Source organism: Ooceraea biroi, chromosome 2 (genome assembly GCF_003672135.1).
Source record: "Ooceraea biroi isolate clonal line C1 chromosome 2, Obir_v5.4, whole genome shotgun sequence".
NCBI classification, from domain to species: Eukaryota; Metazoa; Arthropoda; class Insecta; order Hymenoptera; family Formicidae; genus Ooceraea; species Ooceraea biroi.
Genome location: NC_039507.1, coordinates 15,387,415 through 15,408,812, shown reverse-complemented (window position 1 = coordinate 15,408,812; position 21,398 = coordinate 15,387,415). Strand labels below are relative to the sequence as shown.

General features: G+C 36.1%; 6 protein-coding genes across 12 annotated transcripts; 4 read left to right on the top strand and 2 right to left on the bottom strand.

Annotated features, from left to right (window-relative positions):
• The first annotated feature begins 251 nt into the window (after positions 1 to 251).
• LOC105280080 (T-complex protein 11-like protein 1) lies at positions 252 to 3,816 on the top strand. Its single transcript, XM_011340279.3, has 8 exons — positions 252 to 492; positions 569 to 700; positions 1,328 to 1,435; positions 1,547 to 1,841; positions 1,920 to 2,444; positions 2,522 to 2,706; positions 2,837 to 3,003; positions 3,066 to 3,816. Exons 2-8 carry the CDS (start codon positions 690 to 692, stop codon positions 3,311 to 3,313), a joined length of 1,539 nt encoding a protein of 512 aa, XP_011338581.1. The 5' UTR covers positions 252 to 492; positions 569 to 689; the 3' UTR covers positions 3,314 to 3,816.
• Positions 3,669 to 8,576, bottom strand: LOC105280081 (regulator of telomere elongation helicase 1 homolog). 2 transcript variants are annotated; one of them, XM_011340282.2, is made up of 13 exons: positions 8,405 to 8,576; positions 8,175 to 8,272; positions 7,525 to 7,948; positions 7,180 to 7,435; positions 6,853 to 7,107; positions 6,461 to 6,774; positions 6,181 to 6,387; positions 5,955 to 6,117; positions 5,593 to 5,850; positions 5,273 to 5,512; positions 4,741 to 5,196; positions 4,523 to 4,667; positions 3,669 to 4,428 (listed from the first exon to the last, which is right to left on the bottom strand). In XM_011340282.2, the coding sequence occupies exons 2-13, from the start codon at positions 8,233 to 8,235 to the stop codon at positions 4,367 to 4,369; spliced, it is 2,841 nt and encodes a 946-aa protein (XP_011338584.1). In that variant the 5' UTR covers positions 8,236 to 8,272; positions 8,405 to 8,576; the 3' UTR covers positions 3,669 to 4,366. The 2 variants fall into 2 exon arrangements, with proteins under 2 accessions (XP_011338584.1, XP_011338583.1); XM_011340281.1 differs by lacking the exon at positions 8,405 to 8,576 and having other exon boundaries at positions 8,175 to 8,398.
• Positions 8,577 to 8,705: 129 nt separating this feature from the next.
• LOC105280079 (glucosamine-6-phosphate isomerase) lies at positions 8,706 to 11,870 on the top strand. 4 transcript variants are annotated; one of them, XM_011340277.3, is made up of 6 exons: positions 8,706 to 8,879; positions 9,815 to 9,969; positions 10,052 to 10,336; positions 10,484 to 10,842; positions 10,993 to 11,074; positions 11,286 to 11,870. In XM_011340277.3, exons 2-5 carry the CDS (start codon positions 9,846 to 9,848, stop codon positions 11,068 to 11,070), a joined length of 846 nt encoding a protein of 281 aa, XP_011338579.1. In that variant the 5' UTR covers positions 8,706 to 8,879; positions 9,815 to 9,845; the 3' UTR covers positions 11,071 to 11,074; positions 11,286 to 11,870. The 4 variants fall into 4 exon arrangements, with proteins under 4 accessions (XP_011338579.1, XP_011338576.1, XP_011338578.1 ...); XM_011340274.3 differs by having other exon boundaries at positions 8,706 to 8,903; positions 11,286 to 11,869; XM_011340276.2 differs by having other exon boundaries at positions 8,706 to 8,984; positions 11,286 to 11,869.
• Positions 11,871 to 12,023: 153 nt separating this feature from the next.
• On the top strand, positions 12,024 to 14,985 carry LOC105280077. 2 transcript variants are annotated; one of them, XR_003406158.1, is made up of 3 exons: positions 12,024 to 13,100; positions 13,772 to 14,602; positions 14,633 to 14,985. XR_003406158.1 is itself a non-coding variant. In XM_011340272.3 (2 exons), the coding sequence occupies exons 1-2, from the start codon at positions 12,626 to 12,628 to the stop codon at positions 14,518 to 14,520; spliced, it is 1,224 nt and encodes a 407-aa protein (XP_011338574.1). In that variant the 5' UTR covers positions 12,024 to 12,625; the 3' UTR covers positions 14,521 to 14,985. The 2 variants fall into 2 exon arrangements, 1 of the variants encoding a protein (XP_011338574.1); XM_011340272.3 differs by having other exon boundaries at positions 13,772 to 14,985.
• On the bottom strand, positions 14,976 to 17,797 carry LOC105280078 (nucleolar GTP-binding protein 2). The gene is made up of 2 exons (XM_011340273.2): positions 17,634 to 17,797; positions 14,976 to 17,257 (listed from the first exon to the last, which is right to left on the bottom strand). Exon 2 carries the CDS (start codon positions 17,250 to 17,252, stop codon positions 15,084 to 15,086), a length of 2,169 nt encoding a protein of 722 aa, XP_011338575.1. The 5' UTR covers positions 17,253 to 17,257; positions 17,634 to 17,797; the 3' UTR covers positions 14,976 to 15,083.
• Positions 17,798 to 17,974: 177 nt separating this feature from the next.
• LOC105280076 (M-phase phosphoprotein 6) lies at positions 17,975 to 19,690 on the top strand. Of its 2 annotated transcripts, none has more exons than XM_011340270.2 (4): positions 17,975 to 18,081; positions 18,675 to 18,748; positions 18,809 to 18,909; positions 19,133 to 19,690. In XM_011340270.2, exons 2-4 carry the CDS (start codon positions 18,701 to 18,703, stop codon positions 19,431 to 19,433), a joined length of 450 nt encoding a protein of 149 aa, XP_011338572.1. In that variant the 5' UTR covers positions 17,975 to 18,081; positions 18,675 to 18,700; the 3' UTR covers positions 19,434 to 19,690. The 2 variants fall into 2 exon arrangements, with proteins under 2 accessions (XP_011338572.1, XP_011338573.1); XM_011340271.2 differs by having other exon boundaries at positions 17,976 to 18,081; positions 19,136 to 19,690.
• The last annotated feature ends 1,708 nt before the right edge of the window (positions 19,691 to 21,398 follow it).

Here is a 21,398-nt window from a genome sequence, read left to right as displayed (position 1 = left end):
ATTCAAGAAGTAATATTAACCAAAATTTCCAAGTGACGCAAATTTAAACGCACTGGAACGCGACGCATTTCGAACGTATCTTAAAATTCGAAATCACGAGAGTTACTCGCTTTTTGCCTTTTCAAACTTCTCTTTTTGAGCAACTTTATTTGCAATGCAGTGTTGCTTTTGTTAGCGCAGCTTGGAGGAACAGACTTTCGGACTTTCAGGTGCGCTTGTCGCGTTTAAACGCGCGCTACCGGAGCGTGACGCGCGCTTCCGGTCGAACCTCTCTCATCTGACAGTCCGAAATGTTATAGGTGCACGGTTAACAGCTGTTTCCGAGGCCAGAAGCTCCATCCGCGGGATGTCAACAAGTGCGCGCGTCCGCGGGTAAATCCGACGTGTCGACGATTTTTGAGGCTTTGAGGGGAAAAAACCGAAACTTCTCACGCGTAACTGCCAATCATCCGCCGTCACATCGCGCTGCCATTAACCTGCCCGACTAATTCGGTAAAGACGCTCACGAGGAAGTGCAGCCGCGATATTTACAGATTTTCTTACGGCATCGTGGGTGTTCTTTTTATAGACGGGCTCTGACCTGCTTTTCCTCTTAACGAGCGCAGTCGGATCAGCAACCTCCTCCGTGCGCGGATCATGCTACTGCAGCCAGTTTTCTAAACAGTGTATATATCGACTCTTTCGACGCTATGCCAGACAGGTACGATCAAACGCAGGCTTTGTTTGCGATGACATCACTCCTTATCACCGCTACGTACGAGATCGCGCTCCCTTCAAGTTCCTTGCGACGATACTTCAATCAAACTTCGTTGTAGCGTACGACTTATTATCATTTTTACAAGCATCGATGATCGATCTGTTCTTGTATCGTCGCTATTGACACTTGACGATTTTTCGTGCATCCTTGAAAGAGTGATTAGAATATCGACGTATGTTTTGTCAGGAACAAAGTTTTGATCGGTGCCGGAGTAATATGGGGCGTAACCCTGTGCTGCCTTTTATTTAGCAGCAAGTTATTGAGACCTGTGGCACTGTTAAATTTCATCCCCGCTATCTTACATTGGTCAGTTTACCTGTGTCTGATAAGAATGCAGAGTGTTTGCAGAATTTTTTTGTGTTTACTGCATACTAATCATGCAATACAACTTTGGGAAATTTAATAATGAGTTTTCAATGTTTAATTTAATGTCACAGTGCTAAAAACTTACATTCTTGTGAAATAATATGTGCCTCTGTCTCGTTTCAAGTTTGAACTGAGTTGTCTCACCATACTCTCGGTTTGTAATGTTTATCTATGAATAAAACTTTGTTTACTGTTGTGATACAGCAATCCAAAAATGGAGAACGAGGATGAACATGATATAAATGATGCCAGTACATCAACAAACTGTGATACTAATATAAACACGACCGCACAGAATGAAGCGCAAAACGCGTACGTAATCAGAATTCGAGTTGTTATTAATTGATACCTTCAATCGTTCGGGCATACATAGATGACACTGTACTAATTATATGTCTTAATTATAATCTTATATGTTAACAGGCAACCGTCACCAAATTTTATGATGGGTGGATTAACGGGAGCGTCACCACCTAAATTCGTGTCTTTCGACGAAATCGTAAAAGCTGCCAACGGAATGAAAAATATGGCCTTAGCGCACGAAATCGCGGTAGATAAAAATTTTCAGCTGCAGAAACTGGAGCCGGAAGACGGTAGTTTCCATAGGCGAGTAAAAGAAATAATGCACAAAGCTTTTTGGAATCTATTAGCGGAGCAGCTGGCCGAGACGCCGCCAAATTATTCGCATGCACTGGTTTTATTGAAAGAGATTAAAGAAGTAATAATCTCCTTTCGTTCGTGACGACAGAGGGAAAGCACCAAGTCACGTGAATAACAAGTCCTCTGTTTATTTCAGTCACTGGAGGAGCTTGTACCGCCTCAGAATTCGCGAATCAAGAAAAATATCAGGGAGGTGCTCGATCTGGATCTGATCAAGCAGCTGGCGGAGAAAGATGCTTTGAATTTCCATCATTACGCCCAGTACATAGTCACGACCATGAGTAAAATATGTGCGCCAGTCAGAGACGAGAAAATCAGAGAGCTTTCGCAGCAGGTGGACGTGATTGAGATATTTAAGGGTGTGATGGAGCTGTTGCAACTGATGAGACTGGACTTGGCGAATTTCACTATTACCATGATGCGACCGAACATCATCGCCTCGAGCATCGAGTACGAGAAAGCGAAGTTTGCCGACTTCTTAAAGGTCAACTCGAATGGCCTGCAGTACACGGAAAAATGGTTACTCAGGCACTTTGATGCAGAAAAGATGACGGGTTCGTCGAGCTCCGCTGGCGTTGCCAATATAAGACAAATCACTCACTCTCTCTTGACCGAAGCGTACCTCGATCTTCTCGAATGGGATTTCAATCCGGATGCTGAAGTATGGAGATTTTATACATAAGCATATATAGGATTTCTATTCTATACGTTCGCTGTTAAGCTCAATATTTCATTTAGACATTGATGTTGGATCAAGGAAGACTTCTCGAATTGCGCGATATAACCAGTAGATTGAGTATCATCGGTTCTGTGATATTACTGGTTAATAATACGGTCGGTGCACCGATTCACGGGGTTTCGAGCTTTAAGAAGAATATCAAGCAACACTTGAACGTGTTGTTGGAATCGGTACATTCGAACAAGTATGTTCAATTATAATCAAATCAGAAAAATTAAAATTCAATTTGCGTACACAAATACACGCGCGCGATTTATCGTCAACATTTATCATGGCTAAAATTTTCTAATCAAATTTGTTGGGTCTTGCTTCAGGGATCTGGAAGCTGCGATGCCAAATATTGTACTGCAAGTGAAGACGGATGTAAAAACAACGTTACAGGAAATCAATGCCGCCGAAATGTCTGGAGAATTAGAGGCATTGCTAGAGGGCCAAGTAGTCGATGTTGCAGACACGAAACACAAAATCAGATATCTCGTCAGTGAGTATAAATTCGGGCTTGACGATTTAACATTTTCAGCTACGGAATGAATGTGATTTCAGGTCTGCGAATCAGACAGTTTCTACAGAAAATTATTCAATCGCAATCCATCGCACCTCAACAAGTACCACCGGGTCTCTCCTCGTTGCAAGAGGAATTAACGGCCGTTGCCGCTCGATTTGTTATACTCGTTTCGCATAATCGCAGCGTATTTGGCGAGTATTACCAGGATATTGTTGCAAACGCACTTGCGAGAAGTGACGTTGACAATAATAAAGAGATACATGGGGCACACGCCATGGAATTGTAAAAAAGAAAAAAAAATAGAAAAATGGGAATTAAATATACTTAAAGTATAATGTTAATACACTCAGATCTCGCTATGCTCGTTTCTGGTATGTATGTAATATCGAGACAATTCTGTGGCTTCAAACAATCCAATTTTCTTCAACTTACCAATAGATAAGTAACGAATCATGCAACCAAGCACTACGTTTCATCTTCAGCACTATGCATCTCCTTCCCTAGTGACATAATTGCGGATTTTTTTTATTCCGAGCGAGACACATTGAAGATACGAGTGTACATGATTTTTCATATTTATGTCGATTTAATTGTATAATGGGCGACATTCGCAAATTATATATTGTACAATTAACAAAGTAGAAAAGATATCTGTATTTATTATTATCGTTCACACGTGATCAATTATGATCATTGATAGCAGTAATGTAAACTATGTTTTTTCTTTTTACATATTGCACATAGTATTTACAAAATATACGTTAACATATGATATCTTGATTAATGAAATTAGTAGCATATTAAAATGCCTTTTTTTCTTTTCTTCAATACTTCAAAATTTCTTATGTGAGATATTTGATTACAAAGATGTTATATACAAATACGCACATATATAATATTTTTGTAATCACAGATATCTCAACTCATGTTAGAAATTCTGAAGTAATGCGTGCAAGTACATCGAACATATATTTATCACATATATGATGATATTAGGTACAATACTTGTAATACTTCTAATCGCGCAGGTAAGTTTTATAATGCAAAAGAAATTGCTTAATTTATCAGACAATTGTCGGACATTTTGGAGCCTTTTCTTGATCTCATAATGATGCCTGCATTATTTTACATTCAGACTAATCTAATTAATCTTATGAGTTTGAATAAAAATATTTGTTAATAAAAATATTTAGTCTTTTATTAGCATATACTAAAAAAATAATATATAAAATCAAATAAGTAGAAATAAACATATCTTTAACACATGTACTATCCCTTAATACTGCTAAAATTGAGCTAAGAATAATCCTTTATGTTTATTGAACAATGCTTTATATATTTATATATTTACATAATTCTCAAAATTTGCCATATGTTGTTTTTTTAGAAAACTTTTAAATCCTAAAAGTAGAAAATGTTTTTGAGTGAATTTTTCTTATTTTATTCTTTATCGGTTCTTATATGTATCTTCATCATATTAATCTGTAAAACATACCTATAAACAAGTGTCGTAATTGTCCGGTAGGTGGAAATAGGTTGGACAGTGTCTTCAATAATTCCTCAAAGTTACCACTTTGTGTATAGCTTTGTATCATTCTCGCGAATATTTTATAATCGTCAACTGATAATACCCGTTTTACCTGCGAGTATCGTGTAAAAATTTAGTCTGTGTCCATTGCTCATACATATATATCGCTAAATAATTACACTTACATCTTTCAAATACTGTTTTCCTAATGTTTTCTTATCATCTTGATTCGCCTCCTCAACGTTTTGTGTGAAATTTACAGAATGATTTTTTGAAGCTTCCAACGAAGAAGTCGAAGGTTTAGAAAAGTATGAATCAACTCCAAGTGGCAAAATATTAATTTTTCTTCTTTTTGTAGCTGGTTCGTCGTTATACTTCGCTAATTCACAAGTACTCTGATTATCTTTCAGTTTGCAAGCACTAAAATTGATCGCAGTTTGCGATTTCTGTGGCTGTTTGTCTTTCGCATGTTCATTCAAATACATATCTATATCAAAACCATCTTTTGGACGTTCTGTTGCAGAATTGTCCTGTAGTTTCTGTCTTGAGTGAGATATCGTTGTCTCAAAATTAGCAACAACAGCGGGCAGTGAAATATCAATGTTTCCGTATTGCGTACGAGTATTATTAGGTTGTGGTAACTGAAATTGTTCAATAAGTTAAGATAAACCGTTAGACACAGTAGTTAGGTGTATTTAAATTGGAATAAAAACTTACAGTGCTCTCCGCATTTCTAAAAAATTCTCGCAACTCTTTCGTGATCATTCCGAAATTTGTGAATTTTTTTATATACGGCCTGAGCCAGGCAGACAATTGTTTCTTGAAGTTTGGATTTTCGAATCTACAATCGCAGAGTATCACAGCGCCATAGTCATTCTTGTGTCTTATTATTCTACCAATAGCTTGATTAACAGCTCGCGATGCTTCAAGTTGATACCATTCTTGTCCAGTTAAACCCTAGCCATTAAATTCGTTCATTAATTGTATTAAATCATCGCAGTCATCTTTATCGTGATTTAGGTAGATATGATTTATACTTCTTTTTCTGCAGTCCTTATTTCCTCCAAATATCTCTGCTTCAGTACAACTCGCGGATCCTTGAAGGGCGGAAATGGAAGGCCGATGATCAATACAGCCCTGCCATTTGCATTAGCAAAATCCAGACCCTCGCTGACTTTTCCCCTGCACACTGCCATAAAAATGGCTCCCTTGCAGGACGGATCTTTAATTTTCTGATAATACTCATTCATCACATTGACGAATCCGTCCTTGGAGTTGGGTTCGACATAAATAGGCTATATACAATTTAGATTAATTAGATGCGATAATAATCATGCCGTAAAACTGGTAATGAAGTGAACAGAAATTGGGTACATCAAGTACAATGTGATATTCTTACTTTACGTTCAGTGATTTGAGTCCACAAGCCCATATTCTGCCACTCGTCTCTGCATTTCCTCATGATTGGGTATGAGGGAAAGAATATTAACAAGCCGTGTGGGACAATGCAGCTAAAATTGTAGACTGTCCTTCCAAGGGACCTGATATACTTTGGATCGTTCCTGCGAGAGTGTACAAGGATAAAGTAAAGAATTATCGTTCTGCCCTTTTAGTAGTATACTTACCTCGTGTTGTAAGACGAATTTAGTGGATGACTATCTGGCCCCTGGCTAAGAATACCAACGCACACTTGTTTTTCTGTTACAATATGCGGATTTTCTAACTGGACCGCGATCGGTATACCAAGCTCCGATATAAAAGGTTTTAATGGGGATAGTGTACCGCTTGTAAGAAGTACTGAACGTACTCCTTGCTCTACCATTTGTTCCATACTGTAAAATAAATTATCGTCAACAAAGCAGAGATAATTGTAAAATAATACATGTTTTTCAATAGTTTACCTACCCAAAACCAGGACTGAAACACCAGTAACTGATAAGTTTCCCGTCTGTTTTCGTTGCCTTCTTGTTCTCCCAAATGTCGTTCTTGTAATTCTTCTTCTGTTCTTCCATTTGTATGTGTACTTTGTAACATCGTTTCACTTTTTCTCTATAACGCGCGACGGAAGCGCGACCGCTATTAAAAGCAGTTCTTAGTAAATCACTAAACTTTTGCAGTGCATTTCCTTTCCTCGCGAATGGCGAAGTATTGGTGGTCGTCAAGTATAAAATGATCTTTTCTAATTTTTCTACTACGAGCTGTTCCTTACCATGCGTCAACTATTACAAAAATTATGCAGCAGTAGTATGTATATTTTACCTTAGTAATTTCACCAGAAAAAATTAAACATTCATTACCTCAGCCTTCTCAAGTAATTCAAAAATGTATCCACCCGGAAAAGTGTCTCCTTCAGCACGATTCTTTAATTCGATGGAATCAATCGCCTTCTCCAATTCCAGGAACATCGTCTTCAGGATGCACAGGTCCTCTGCTGTGAAATCTTTTTGGACGGTATCTGACGAAAAGTCATTCTGCAGATCGTCATCTTTAGACACGTCTTGCATTACTGCGGTTACTTCATCGATACACATTGCAACGTCTGTGCTACTTATCTACATATAAATGTACGCAATATTTAATCACTATTGGTAAAATACCATGTAGGAAATAATTTATTCCTGTACCTGTAATGACGCTGCCTCTTCGCAAACTTTCTCGACATTGTGAGCCTCATCCAGTATAATTATAGTATTTTGTAAATCTATGCCTTGCGATCTTCGCGTTTTGGGATCTAACAAGTAATTATAAGGCATAAAAACGATGTCTGCAGTCTGCTTTAATTCTTTTGCCAAAAAGTATGGGCAACACCTGTGCTTCTGTCCAACTTTGACTAAATCTTCAATGTCCAATACTTCCTGTTTAAAGACAGGATCATCCTTTCTAAAGATATCAACATTTACATAATTATCTATCTTTTTCCATTATTTTTTAAATTAAACTTGTATATCATTGAGTTTAAATATACTTACTTAGTTTCAACGTTGTTGTAATAAAAACATGTTCTTGACTTTATTTTGGCATGGCACATGTGTATTTTGTTAAAAGTGCTTGTTTCTTTAGAAACTTCTGGATGAATGCACAGTTGATCACGAGATCCCAACACAGCTGTAGCCACATGTTTGTACGACGTCCTCTTCAACTCGTGCATAGCTTGAGACAGTTGAGAATGTGTTCGAGAAGCATAAATAATTTTTGGCATTGTCCAACCAAAGTTTTGGACGTTATCTGGGAGTCCTGCTGCTTTTTCAAGTCCATTGGTTAAATGTTTAAAGAAATGTCCACCAAAATCTTTCTTTTCAATTGCACCCGTTATTACTTGAGCTTGTAATTGAGCTTTCTTTGTCAACAACCAACTTAGAGAGGAACATAAGAGATTAAGAGTCTTTCCAGTCCCTATAAATTTAAATAAGTATTAATAATATTGATATAATTAATAATTAATATTATTTATTATTATATACATAAATATATTGGTTAACGTCAAAAGAAATTTTATTTATATTTAAAAAAGGCAAGGTCAAACATTTTTTAAATATTTTTCATTAAATAATCTTTATGTATCTCATAAAATAAACTTTTCAATTAAGTGTACATACAAGTTAACAAATAAATCTCAAACCTGTTGGAGATTCCAGCACACCGTGTTGATTATTTTGCAGACATTCTATAACCTTTTTCATATATTCTTCCTGCACGGGATACGGTTGGAAAGGAAAGCTAACAATTATGTCATTTATTATAATATCCGGCATGTCAGAAATTAATTAAAAACACTTTAACAGTAATATAACTCTATGTGAAAAAATACTTTTTCCCGCTCAAATGTCTTCTTATGAAAACCTAACCTACCCTTTTATTCGATCATTAATCACGTAACTTGAAAGATCGCGCAATCTTCAAAGATCATCGTACTATCCACCGAAAGCTCAAATTGTTCAACGAATTTCTCATTAAGAAATTTTTCGGCAGGTTTAGAACACGTATAAGTGCATAATAATTAATTAATTCATTTCATTTCATTAATTATAATTTATTTTATAACTGCATGTGCTCGCTCGGTTCGAATTGGTTCGAAACGAACCATGCGTATCACATCTACATGCTCATATATCATGATTGTGTTCACTCGAGGAAACAGCAACTTACATATGTATCTTACATTATTTTAATATCAATATTGATATTGATAAGAATTTATTAAACAAGAAATTTATTGTTTCTATTTTACGTGCTCTTATTCGATGCATCATTTAGTTTCTAGTACAATAATTCCACTATCTACGGCACTGATGTCTTCGGCGCTTGGCCGCTACAGATGCTTTAGGTGGGGAGATTGACCGTACAAGACGTGAGTTTTCGAATTTTATCGAGCAGTAATTATCAGTGCCTGAACTCTCGTTGTGCCGGTTATCTTTGTGGCGGTACACAGGTTTGCGCCTTTTCCTTTTTTTAGTCATTTTATGGTTTATTTGTTCCTACGCGACTTCATAGAATTCCTCTCCTGGCTTTATTCTGTTATCTAGTAGTAGTACTGATAAATTAAACTGCTCTTTTGTTCACTAAATGTTAAACAAAAACAGAAGGCACACTGGTAGGAATAACAGAACATATTATGTAATATAATATAATCTTCATATAATAGAATAGAAACAGGACAGGACAAATAAACTAGACAGTATTGTTGGCTTTATCTTCCACGTATTGTTAACTGAAGGTCAAATATGTTGGTTGTTGACCCCAAAAGTAAATTACTATATACGTATGTACAAGTCAGCAGATGATACATTGGTTCTGCATTAATGTTTTATGCTTCCAATATGTAATATATTCGATTCGAAAAGTGCCTGATGTGGAAGTACAAGATGTGACTATAATAATCAGTTTTAAATACTTTAATATTTCTATTTTTTTATAAATTTGTATATATAAGTCACATAGAAAAATATAGTTTTCATTTATAATTTATTGATATAACGTTCATTAAAAATTCTGCTGAAAAACATTTAAGAATGATATATTTATGAAAAGCTTTTTTCAAACTCAAATGTTATTTTTTGATAGTCATATGTAAGATAAAAGTCAGTCTTGTGAGCTTATCTTTAAAAATGCACATGTGCAGACTGTAGATAAAACGGATTGTAATAACTGCTCTATGTTGTTGCTCATACGTTTTGAGAAACATTCTTCAAAAATATATAATAAAATTTTGCATAGATCAGCATTGATTTATTAGAAATATTAATCCTATTTATTTTGCAGTGTCTGATTGCAATTTACATCAATATTCATCATGCGTCTGGTGATTTGTGATACAGTGGACTATGTCGCAGAATGGTCAGCAAAGTACGTTGCAAAGAGGATCAATGACTTCCAGCCTAATCAAAACAAATACTTTGTCCTTGGGCTTCCTACAGGTACAGAATAATGTGAATTTAAGTTTGTATTTGTTTAGTTAAATCATCTTACTAATCCCTATTGCTTTTTTTTCTTATGCAGGTAGTACACCTTTGGGAATGTACAAAAAACTGATAGAATATTATCAGCAGGGCAAGGTCTCCTTCAAGTATGTTAAGACATTTAACATGGACGAATATGTAGACCTGAAAAGAGACCATCCAACGTCCTATCACTATTACATGTATAACAACTTCTTCAAACACATAGACATCGATCGGGAAAATGTGCATTTACTTGACGGGAACGCGGAAGATCTTGAGAAAGAGTGCAATGATTACGAAAGAAAGATCAAGGAAGCTGGCGGAATAGAATTATTCATTGGAGGTATGCCGATGCCTTCAATAAGCACTTTGTTAAGTCCTGACGTCACAACTTTTAATTATTTCTTTTTAATGTAATTTTAATTTAATTTACAAGCTCATCAATCATCAAGTGTTTGACGATGTTACATGATTGATTTTGTAAAATTAGGTATTGGTCCAGATGGACACATAGCTTTCAATGAGCCAGGCTCGTCGTTAACTTCCCGCACGCGGGTGAAGACCCTCGCGCATGACACTTTGGAGGCTAACGCGAGATTCTTTGGTAACGACATCAACAAGGTGCCGAAGCAGGCCTTGACTGTAGGCGTTGGCACTGTGATGGACGCTAGAGAAGTGATGATTCTTATCACCGGATCTAACAAGGCTTTCGCTCTTTACAAAGCGATTGAAGAGGGTGTCAATCACATGTGGACGGTCTCCGCGTTCCAACAGCACCCTCGTACGCTCATAATTTGCGATGAGGACGCGACTCTGGAGTTACGTGTGAAAACGGTGAAATATTTCAAGGTAACGTAAAGATCAGTATTTCAGACAGTGATCCAGTGATTTTGTTTGCGTTAACATAATATTTCGTTTTCATCGCAGAGTGATATGCTAATTAATATCAAGCTTCAGATAGATTATTAGGAGTTTGTCTTTAATCTATATGCTATTTAGGCGCTCAGTGAGGTACATCGCAAATTGATTGAGGAAGATGGAGATGCAATTCCCCGCCGTAGAGTGCAATATAATTGAAACGGTAGTTATGTTTGTGTGTTTTACGATCAATCTCGAAGTTCTCTGAATTCTATCAGTCTAATATCAATAATACATATCCATTTTCCTTTTTGCTCCGTGTAAACACCTTATGTGATGTACGATATAATATCTGTTTCTTATTTATCTCACAAGCTGATTATATCTGAATGTTACTATTGGAGTTTATCCATATATTTGTTTTTTTTTTACAGAATTTATGGAGTATTCATAGCAAACTGATCGAACAAGAAGATCGAACATCATAAGCATTTTACCATCATCGATGATAGGTGAAAGTCGTAATAAATTTACATAAAAGTGATAAAAAAAATTTCAAACGAAGTAAAGTTTTGTGAATGATAAAACGTCGGATAAGATAATAATTAGATATTAGATGCTTGTCAAAATTCGTATGATAAAAGCTATTTTTATTGATTAATAATAATAATGAGATGACATGTGTTTTAATCAAAGTTGGTCGTTGCTGTCAATAACCTTTTGTCATCTTCCAGGCAAATTTGATCCCACGCCGATAAAATAACTCATCTTTTAAGACAATCTATTAATTTGTGAACTATAAACTTTTACAAGCTTCTAATATCTAATATAGCATGCGATTTTTTTATTCGTCATTATATTACGTTTAATATGTTTGTTACTTTAATCATCTATTTCATATTTCTATAAAAAAATAATATTAATGATATACTCGATGCTTGCGATATGAATACATGTCAGAAAGGTACATATTTTTATACTGTTCTATCATTTTATAGAAATAAATTTATCCTGTTTATCACCGTGTCTAGAACAGTAATTGCTAAATAATCTAATCTATCAGTTAAATCGGTAAACAAAAGCAGCAAGATAACTTTTTTAACGTTTAACATTATGTATCGATGTTATCTAGGCGATAGCGAGATTCGTGCGAGAGATGCTTGTTACGTGGTATAGTGTGATTGCTAGAACGACAGCAAGTAGATTGTAGTTTGCGCGTGAATCATGGGAAAGAGAGCGAAACGAGGACAAACTGGCGGATAATCATCGCCAAAGGACCGAAATAGAAACGGTGAAGCAGCGAGTGTGCCGTGAGGCACGTGGACCCATTACGGTCTCGGCCGGAGCGTTGGCGCTTGGGCTTGTTTGTCGAGCGTTCCGCGCGTGAATCGGTAACGCACGTTTCTGCCTTTACCTCTATTTATTTTTCTGCCTATACCTCGGTCTCTGCCTCGACCTCGCATGCGGAGATTAATCTCATCCGGCACATGAAGCACGTACAAGCGTGACGGTTGCGCAATCGTGAATACGTGCGGTGCGAAAATTGGTCGCTCGCATGCGGTCGAGACTAGGAAGGAGTCGGACCGCTCTTGCTGCTTGCAATTGGAGGAATGATTATTCCTGACTGGTGTTGAATCAGGGGCGCGCGCGCGATTATCTCACGCCCGCTTCTATCTCGATTTATCATCAGTGTCGGTCTGATACTGGTGGATACTGGTAACCAGCTCTAGCGTGGACGACGAGTGAATTATCAACGCACCTTGCACTGTCAATTATGAGCAACGAATTGAAGACGATTGAGTTGCGCGAATTGCAGCCAATACTTAGCCGCACGTTTGGCGATCGGTTGATCGTGATGCGTTACACAACTGACAACCTGTTGCCGCCCGGCGAGAATTATGGCAGTACCATCTTGAAGGTTCACGCGGTAATTAAGCGTGACGATGACGCGGAAGAGGAGGATCTTCATCTCGTGGCGAAAATGCCTCCGCCGACGGAGTACCAACGGCGAATCTTCGACAGTCCGTATACCTTCAAAAAGGAGATCTTTATGTATGAGCACATCTTGCCGCATTATCAAGAACTGGAGAGAGAAGCCGGATTAAAAGAAGACGAGCTATTCGACGTACTGCCCAAATATTATCAATCCCGATTCTCTTTGAGCCCAGACGTGGAATTCGATGACGATGCCGTTATCTTAATGGAGAATTTAAAGGCGCGTGGATACTATACTGGTAACAGGGCGAAAGGTATGAAAAATATGTTTTTTATACTTGAAAAATAATCGTACGCTGCAAAAAACTTTAATTTATTCGTAAATATTAGAATCAACACGATGTTTAGAATTATTATGAAATATTTAATTTTAACATAAGTTTGACATAAGATGAAATAGTAAATTATAAAGTTATATCTGATAAAAATGCAGATTGCAATTGAAATGAAGTTAATTGGCCTATTTAAAGATATCAGTGTTATTAAAGATAGTAAATTGATTATAATCGGTACAAGTTACTTTACGTCACTCGTTACGTAACACATAATGCATGTTTTTTCATTGTCAACCTGATTTACAATTGTGTGAATAAAGAGAATTTATTGCGTTAATCCTTGACGCCATTGTTTCCTCGGGGTTTTACACAAATTTCTCTTGACTTCAAAGAAATATACGAATCAAGCTATAAATAAGTGTTTAATAAGAAGGAATTTCGTTGTTCTTTGAAGTATGTTTTTTTAAAATGTAGAGAATTCCTGACTTGATTTTTTTACTTTAATTTCTTGAGAGCACGCGGCGTCTACAGCGCCTACCCTTTCAGTCTGCCCCTGAATGTTATATAATTATATAGAATATATAGAATATATATAGAATAGTATACTGCATGAAATCATACATTTATTTTAGTTAGTTTCTTGTTGCCAGGGTATGACCTCGAGCACTCGAGAGTCGCGATACGAGCGATGGCCAGATTTCACGCGCTCGGAATGACTAGTAAATATAAGCGTGCCGACTATTTCGAGATACTGAAACAACGTAGCAAGTGTATAGATTTCAAGACCGACGAATTTGAGCAAGTACAAAAAGACATGGTAACTAAGATGGCAGAGGATCCGCAGATAGCCGTTCACATCGATCGCTGCAAATCAGCCTTGAGCGACATGATGGACACTCTTTGGACCGCCGTGCCCGAGGAGCCCTGGTCCACTATTATCCATTCGGACTTCTGGGTGAACAACATTATGTTCCACTGCGATGAGAGCGGTCACGTGGATGACGTGAAATTCGTGGACTTTCAGAACTACCTGTTCTTCAGTCCGTTGCGCGAGATGATATTCTTCGTGCTTTCCAGCACGAACGACGATGTGCATGATGAGAATATCGAGGAACTAATAGATCTTTATCACGAGACATTCGTCGTTGTGCTGAAACGAATGGGCTGTGATACAGAGCCGTTCACAAGGGAGAAGTTCGACGCCAAGCTGGCAAAGGATGCCAAGTACGAGTTTCTACACGTGTGCTTTATGCTCAAGGTAGTCACTCTGGACGTGCAGGAGACAGAGTTTAACTATGATAAAATAGAGAGCGTCATGTTATCGTATCAGGGTAATCAAGCGTTTATTCAACGGTTGCGCAGAGTTGTGCTATATCTCATTAAACGAAATTGGATCTAGGAATAAAATAAAATGGGAAGAAAGCATGGCGCTTTCTTAATATGCCTATGTACGAGGGTCGTTTGATAAGTCCTTAAAAAATATACACACACACACACACACACACACACACACACACACACACACACACACACACGTCAACTGTGTAACAGTCAATGTGATATTAGTGCGACCCTCTCATATATTTTCTAAGGACTCATCAAACGATCCTCGTATAAATATATAATTATATATCATTTATTATTGCGCACGTACAGTAACGCAATGTAATTCAAACCATTACTGTATATACGCGTTGTTTTATTCTATTTGCCTTTGTATTTTATAAGTATAATTTCTAAGAATAAAGAAATATAATTTTATAAAAAGAAAGAAATATATAAGAATGTTATAAGAACGTGATAAATTATGGACAAACAAGGTGGATGTAACAAGTTTAACAAATATAAAGTATATTTTTTACCACGCTTTACTCTATTTCTTAAATTTTACAAATATCTACGCGATAGGTATTTCGTATATAAGCACACCTGAATATAGTGACTTGCAAATTTACCGATCCATTATTTCCTCTTGGTCCTCGGGACTTTTCTATTTCTGTTTCTGTTCTTTACGTTTGTCACTTCGTAAAAGTTGCTTCCTATCTTTTTCCTCTTATTGAGACGTTCCATGGCCCTCCGTTGTTTGCTCGTTAATTTAATCTTCGATTGTGCTTTTTCTGCAGAGGATATTGACGAGACAGTGAACGTGCCGCTTCTTGATGCAACTTTATAAGAATCTACTTCATCGTCACTCGAGTCAAAGTTATCATCGAGCACACTAAATGCGCTTTGTTTCAGATTATCCTGCTCAAAACAAATTTCCTTGTCTGAATAGCCACTTTCGTCCATTTTAGATTCTTCTTTGCTTGCATTTTCATCATTATTTTCTGTAACATTTTCGTCATCATTTAAGGAACATGTTTTTTCTTGATTCTGCACATCTGTATCAAGTTTATCGTTCGTTGTACGTGAAACGTCTTCTACTTCAACGTCTTCTGTTTCGCTTTCCGCGCTACTTTCGTCTTCTACAATACTCGCACCGAGAGACTTGTCCTGTTCTAGATCTTTTCTGACATCATCACCCGAGTACGGCAAGCTAACGTGTATTTTTCGAAATTCTTGCACTACCATTATTTGATTCTTCGCTTGCTCTTTCGTAGGTGAGTTACGAGTCTGTTGTTGCTCTTCATCATTATTTTCATTCGTTGCATTATCTTGCGTCTTACTCGTAGCTGTCTCATCTGCATTCACTTGTTTCGGTAAAGGTTCTTCGAAGCCGACTGGTGGAACGTAAAACGGCAGTTTACCACGTTGCCAATCGTTCAGAATCATACGTGCGACGATCGCAATGTCGGGTTCTCCCTTTTTTAGGAGCTTACCGCTTCGACGCGCCAGCTTCTCTAGGAAATCGACGTGATCTGTCCATCCCTGTATTTTGTACGTTTTACGTATGTACTCGGGCTTTACTCTTTCCAGAACGGTAACAATGTAATCCTCCGGGTTCTGAATGAGTTCCACCCTCACAACTCCCTTCAATACCTTCTCCGTGTCGGTTTCCGTCGACGGATAAACGACACCTGGACAATCTATCAGGTAGATACGGCGCATGAGAGTTATGTACTGCCACACCTTCGTCTCTCCAGCTATAGGCGCCACTTTGCACACCTTTTTGGAGCGCAGAGTGTTTATGATGGAGCTTTTCCCCGTGTTAGGATACCCTATAAAACCCACGCTAATCTGCTTCTTGTCCACGTGCAATTTTGCAAACTGCCTCAGCAGATTTATCAGCGAGCCCTTGCCGAACGGATGCGTCAAGGATGCGTGAAAGGCAACCGTCGGGTATTCCTTGCTCAAGATTGCCACCCATCTTTGCGTAATCCATACCGGCACCAAATCCACTTTATTTAAAATGAACATCAGGTGTTTGTGAGGTTTTTCGGTTTTCAGATATCTCTCTACGGGAGGGGACCTGGTGCCCATTGGATCCCTCGCATCCAATACCTGCAGAACAACGTCGGAAGAGTCGATGACTTTGTACAGCTCGTTCCAAATTCTCTTGCTTTGTCCCGCTGCCATAATCCAGTCTCTTTGCGCGTCCTTCACACCGGTGTCCTCTCGAACGAGATCGTGGTCCTTGATGTCCTTTTCCTTATTGTAAGTATCTTCCTTCTTCTCGGCTAGCGTTTTCAATTCGTCGTACGATGTCACCGCCAGATTCGGCCTCTTTCTCACCTTCTTCGGACCGAACACACTCCCGAAACTTTCTACGTCCAACAAATGTACTCTTGCGTTCGCTGCTTTCTGCTGAAGTAAAGTTACAGGCAACTGAGTGGGTTTCAGGACCACTTTGTAAGGATCCTTCATAGCTGTTCCTAACGCATCCTGAAACTTTTGTAAAGCGTTTTGTGAGATGACTCTTGAATTGCCAAACCACCTTTGGGATGGTTCAACACGCGACATGGTCCCAGAACTGTGCCAGCCTTGAAACGGTGCAGGACTGATGATTTCTCCAACACGATTGCGTTTTGGTTTCTGATTGCGATACATCTGCAATCTTTTGATAGTTGCTTTTGTTCGTACTTTAGCAACTCCTTTCAATCCTTCCTTAGGACGTTCAGGGTTCATACTGTGCCCAGAACGATTGAAGCCCTGCTTACGCGGGGCTTTATTGGTGGCGTGTGATTTAGCCATTGTGCCTGCATTAGAAATATATTATTTATAATATAAAATGCATAAGAAAATGTGACAGAATAAAATAACGAGTAATACAATGATCTTTTTCAAGAGTATGATAGTATGTAAAATTATGTTAAAAAAAGTTTGGTTAAAACGTATGTTTGGTTGAGTTTTTGATACTTGTATGATTTATTATGCATGAATGTATAAAATATCAAATTCAGTTTGAATTTAACTTGAAAAAACGATAACTGTAAAATCATTATCTTTTCACAATTTGTGCCAAGAAAAATATCGCTTTTATACTGTTTTATACGTTTCATTGCTTTAAATATAAAAGGCAAATATAATAAAATAAGAATTAATAATTATAAAGAATTGAAAAATATACTTTACCAATAATATATTTTATTTTATCCGATATTCAACACAATTTTAAAATTGTTGCTTAATAAATACACAATTTACTGTAAGAAATATTGTCGAATATTCGAGGTTAAATCGGTACCATGTGCATCTCATAGTCGAGTATGCATGTATGTACACTTGACAATAGTAATGTCCCTGTATTGCCTAGAGATTTTTTGACACCAAATTCCTGCATTCAGCAAACTCATTTTTATTCACTAGAATCTCTAGAAAACGGAGTCTTCTATTGGATAACGAAAAATAAAGCGATGTGAATCCACCATAATATCTAGTTCAACATCTAGAGAAGTTTTTAAGTCAGGCAGTTTACATAAGGTTGGCTATCTATATTGTTAGTATTTATGTTAGTATTCAAAGTTCGGAGTGTTCGGACAATTCGGAGCAGTTCGAGGGTGTAAAATATTGTTGCAATCTGGTTAGCAAATAAATTTTAACGAATTCATAACAATCAACATTAAATATCGTTAGTCATATAAGATTTCTTAATTTCTTGAAATCTTATAATTAAACTATTTTAATTTGGAACGTCGACGACCAATACTCGTCATGCCGAAAGTCAAATATAATCATCATTATTATTAGGATTGCAATCTAAAGATTCTTTTTTTATTGATTTAATCCTTCTGTACCTGCACCTGTAGTCAACCTTTTAATATTTTGAATTTTTTGACACCTGAAACTTCTTAGTCTATAATCTAACCTTTACTTTTTATATTATTTTCCCCACACTAAAAAAAAATATTATTTTCCCAATTCTTTTCAAAAATGTGATGCATTTCCATGACTGATATCTGTTGACTTTAACCAATTAAACATTATGTTTTGATATCTTGTTATTATAAAGAGATACAAAAATCTAAAGAAAAAAAGTTATGTTAGTATTTACGTTGTTTAGGATAACGTGTAGGACCTGTTCTACATATGTTGTTTGACAGTTGATATGTAACAGTCTGTCAGAATCTTTAATAGTTTTACAGTCTCCAGAGAAAAGTATTGTTATCCTTTCAGATCTATGAAAATTATTCACTACAAAAATGGATAACAAGAGGGTGGCTCTGTCAAAGAGTATATTAGAAATGAAGGTGAGTTAAAGTAACAAACTATGCAAAGTTGCATTGCTATATGACAATACTTATTCACAGTTTATGAAGCGGACAAAGGACAAAGTTGAGAAGGAGCAATTTGAAGAAGAAGGAGAAGAGTACTTTGGTAGCCAGTTGAAATCACGCATGAAAAAGACATCGTAAGCGCATTATCTTTCATTACTTCTTCCGAGTACTAAAGCTTATATACAGATTAATGATTAACATATTAATATCAATTAATAGAAATTTATAAATACTAAAAACAGTGTGTTATTACGTATAATTTCAAAATAATTTAAACATATTATTACATATTGGTATTGTATATCATTTCAATTGTGATATTAAGATTTAATAAGTTATTCTCATTTGATGTTTAAGTAGAAAATTCCTTGTGGAACCAAGCTATGTTTTCTGCGAGGGTCTCACTGATGGTAGGTTAAGTTTCCAAGGGATGAATCCAGCGATAGAGAAGCTAATGGAAGCAAGAGATAATGCGAGAGCTCGAACAGAAGTAAAACCAGAAGCTGACATATCAGACGAGCAAATGACTGTAACATGGCAAAAGATGCGAGCGAAATTTGATGCCGTAAAGAAACTTAGAAAGTCACAGCATAGAAAAACGAAGACTGAAGACGAACCAGTGGAGAAAAAGCTGAAATTCCTGAAGCCAGTAGATTAAGAATTGTGTGTAAATAATTATAGTAATTGTATAGTTAAGTGTTAATTACTAATTAAATAAGTAGTTAAGAAACAAATATTGTTTATGGTAACAATCTGTCTAGTAACATACTGATCATCATAAATTTTGATATCGTAAACCGATCATTATATCACTTTTAATATAATTGTTGGAAGAAGAATGAATAATTGAATAATTATGACTTTCCAAAAATGTTGCTTGTTTATCTTGTTTGAAATATATTGTTTACAGAGATACTTCTTTCTGTTTATAAATCTTTCTTTTATGGACAACTTTTAGGATTATGAGTTCGTATTTTTATCCACTGATACATTTTTGCATCCCACGATCTGGTGAGGCAAGTAGCTGTCGGAATGTTTCCACAAACGTGCTGCTAGTGCAATCTGTTTGCAATCCTTCCTGCCAAAGTACATCAAAACTGTCCTCTGGAAACTCGAAACTGATTTTCGAATATATCTCGCATTTATTTCTTATTGCGAGTAATAGATTATAATAGACAGATTTATGTTTAATTCAAAAGCAGTTAAATGTATATTATTATTTAAGAGTAATTTAAGAGTAACAAAAACTATGTATTAATGCAATAATACATATAAAGGAACTTGATTAAAAAAAGATCTATTTTGAAAAAATCTATATATGTATGTGTCGAGCCGTATTTCGTGAAAATGTTAGGCGATATCAAAGCATAAGGTTTGATCGCCCAAATCTTTCTTATCTGGATGAATACCAGCGCGCGGTAACATTGTCGTTAAAAAATCTATTCTTTCAGATGGTAATCCAGCTGTATGAATTTCTAAAATATTTTTCAAGTTTGTATTCTAAATACTCTGCTTATATCACAACAGAAATATATTAAGATATTCTTAAGAATATAGAAATAATAAATAATCTTACCTCTGCTATCAGTAATTATTTGAACATTTTCTATGTTCCCAGCATACGTGATAATTAATATATCTTGAATTTCTCACTGATGCTTCTAAAACAATATTTTTCAATGTTATTGCTCGTATATCGCATATCGTAAATTACATTAACATTATAACATATTTGAAATAATTTTAAATTAGGTATTATAATAATTTTTTCTTTATGATTTTCCTAATTAGTCAAACTTTATTTTATTTTACAAGGAAAAATTTATGTTTATCCTAAAATTTGTTATAATTTATTCATGTTTTATCTTTGCCAGAACAGACAAGTTGCGTCTCCAATTCAAGAGATTGAAAAATTCTCTGTAATTAAAGTTCGTACTTTTACGTAATTGCAGCGTGTCCATTAATGGTGTAAGAAATTGTTTATTCGGAAATGTACGATATTTCTCTCTCTCGAAAATTGCAAAAGCTTCGTTTTTAAACAAATTCGAACGAACTTCTGAATAATAATTTTGTAATAGTTATATATTTATAATTTGAAGGAATAAGAAACTATTTTTCACATGTACAATAATAAGTTAACAATTAATGTTTCTGTTTATTCTTCGTAGAAATTTCTAACTTAATTTACATTTGAGTTATTGTTGCAGTACATGAAATAACAATTAATATATATGTATAAACGTATTTAACTACAGTAATAAGAATGTGTGTCTTTATCTAGGGAAGAAAAATTATTTTTTACATCCAAGAATGGCACTTCCCGAACATGTTTTTTGATTTTCCGACAAAAATTAGATAAGCATTGCCACCAAAAATGTATTTGGTGTTTTAAAGTAGAGTCGCGCGCAAAGAGTGAAATTTGTCTCTCGAGAGAATGCGTCTCTCGTGCTCTTCTATGTGGTATCGATCTGCACAAACATATTTCTGATTTCCTTAAATAAAAAAATCTATGAGAAAACTAGTCAGTTTTTTTATTTCCTGCAGTATATATTTCACGATTTGAAATAAATCAAAGCAGTAACTAATATTGCTTTGTCGTGTTTTATGTTTTTTGATTTACAGA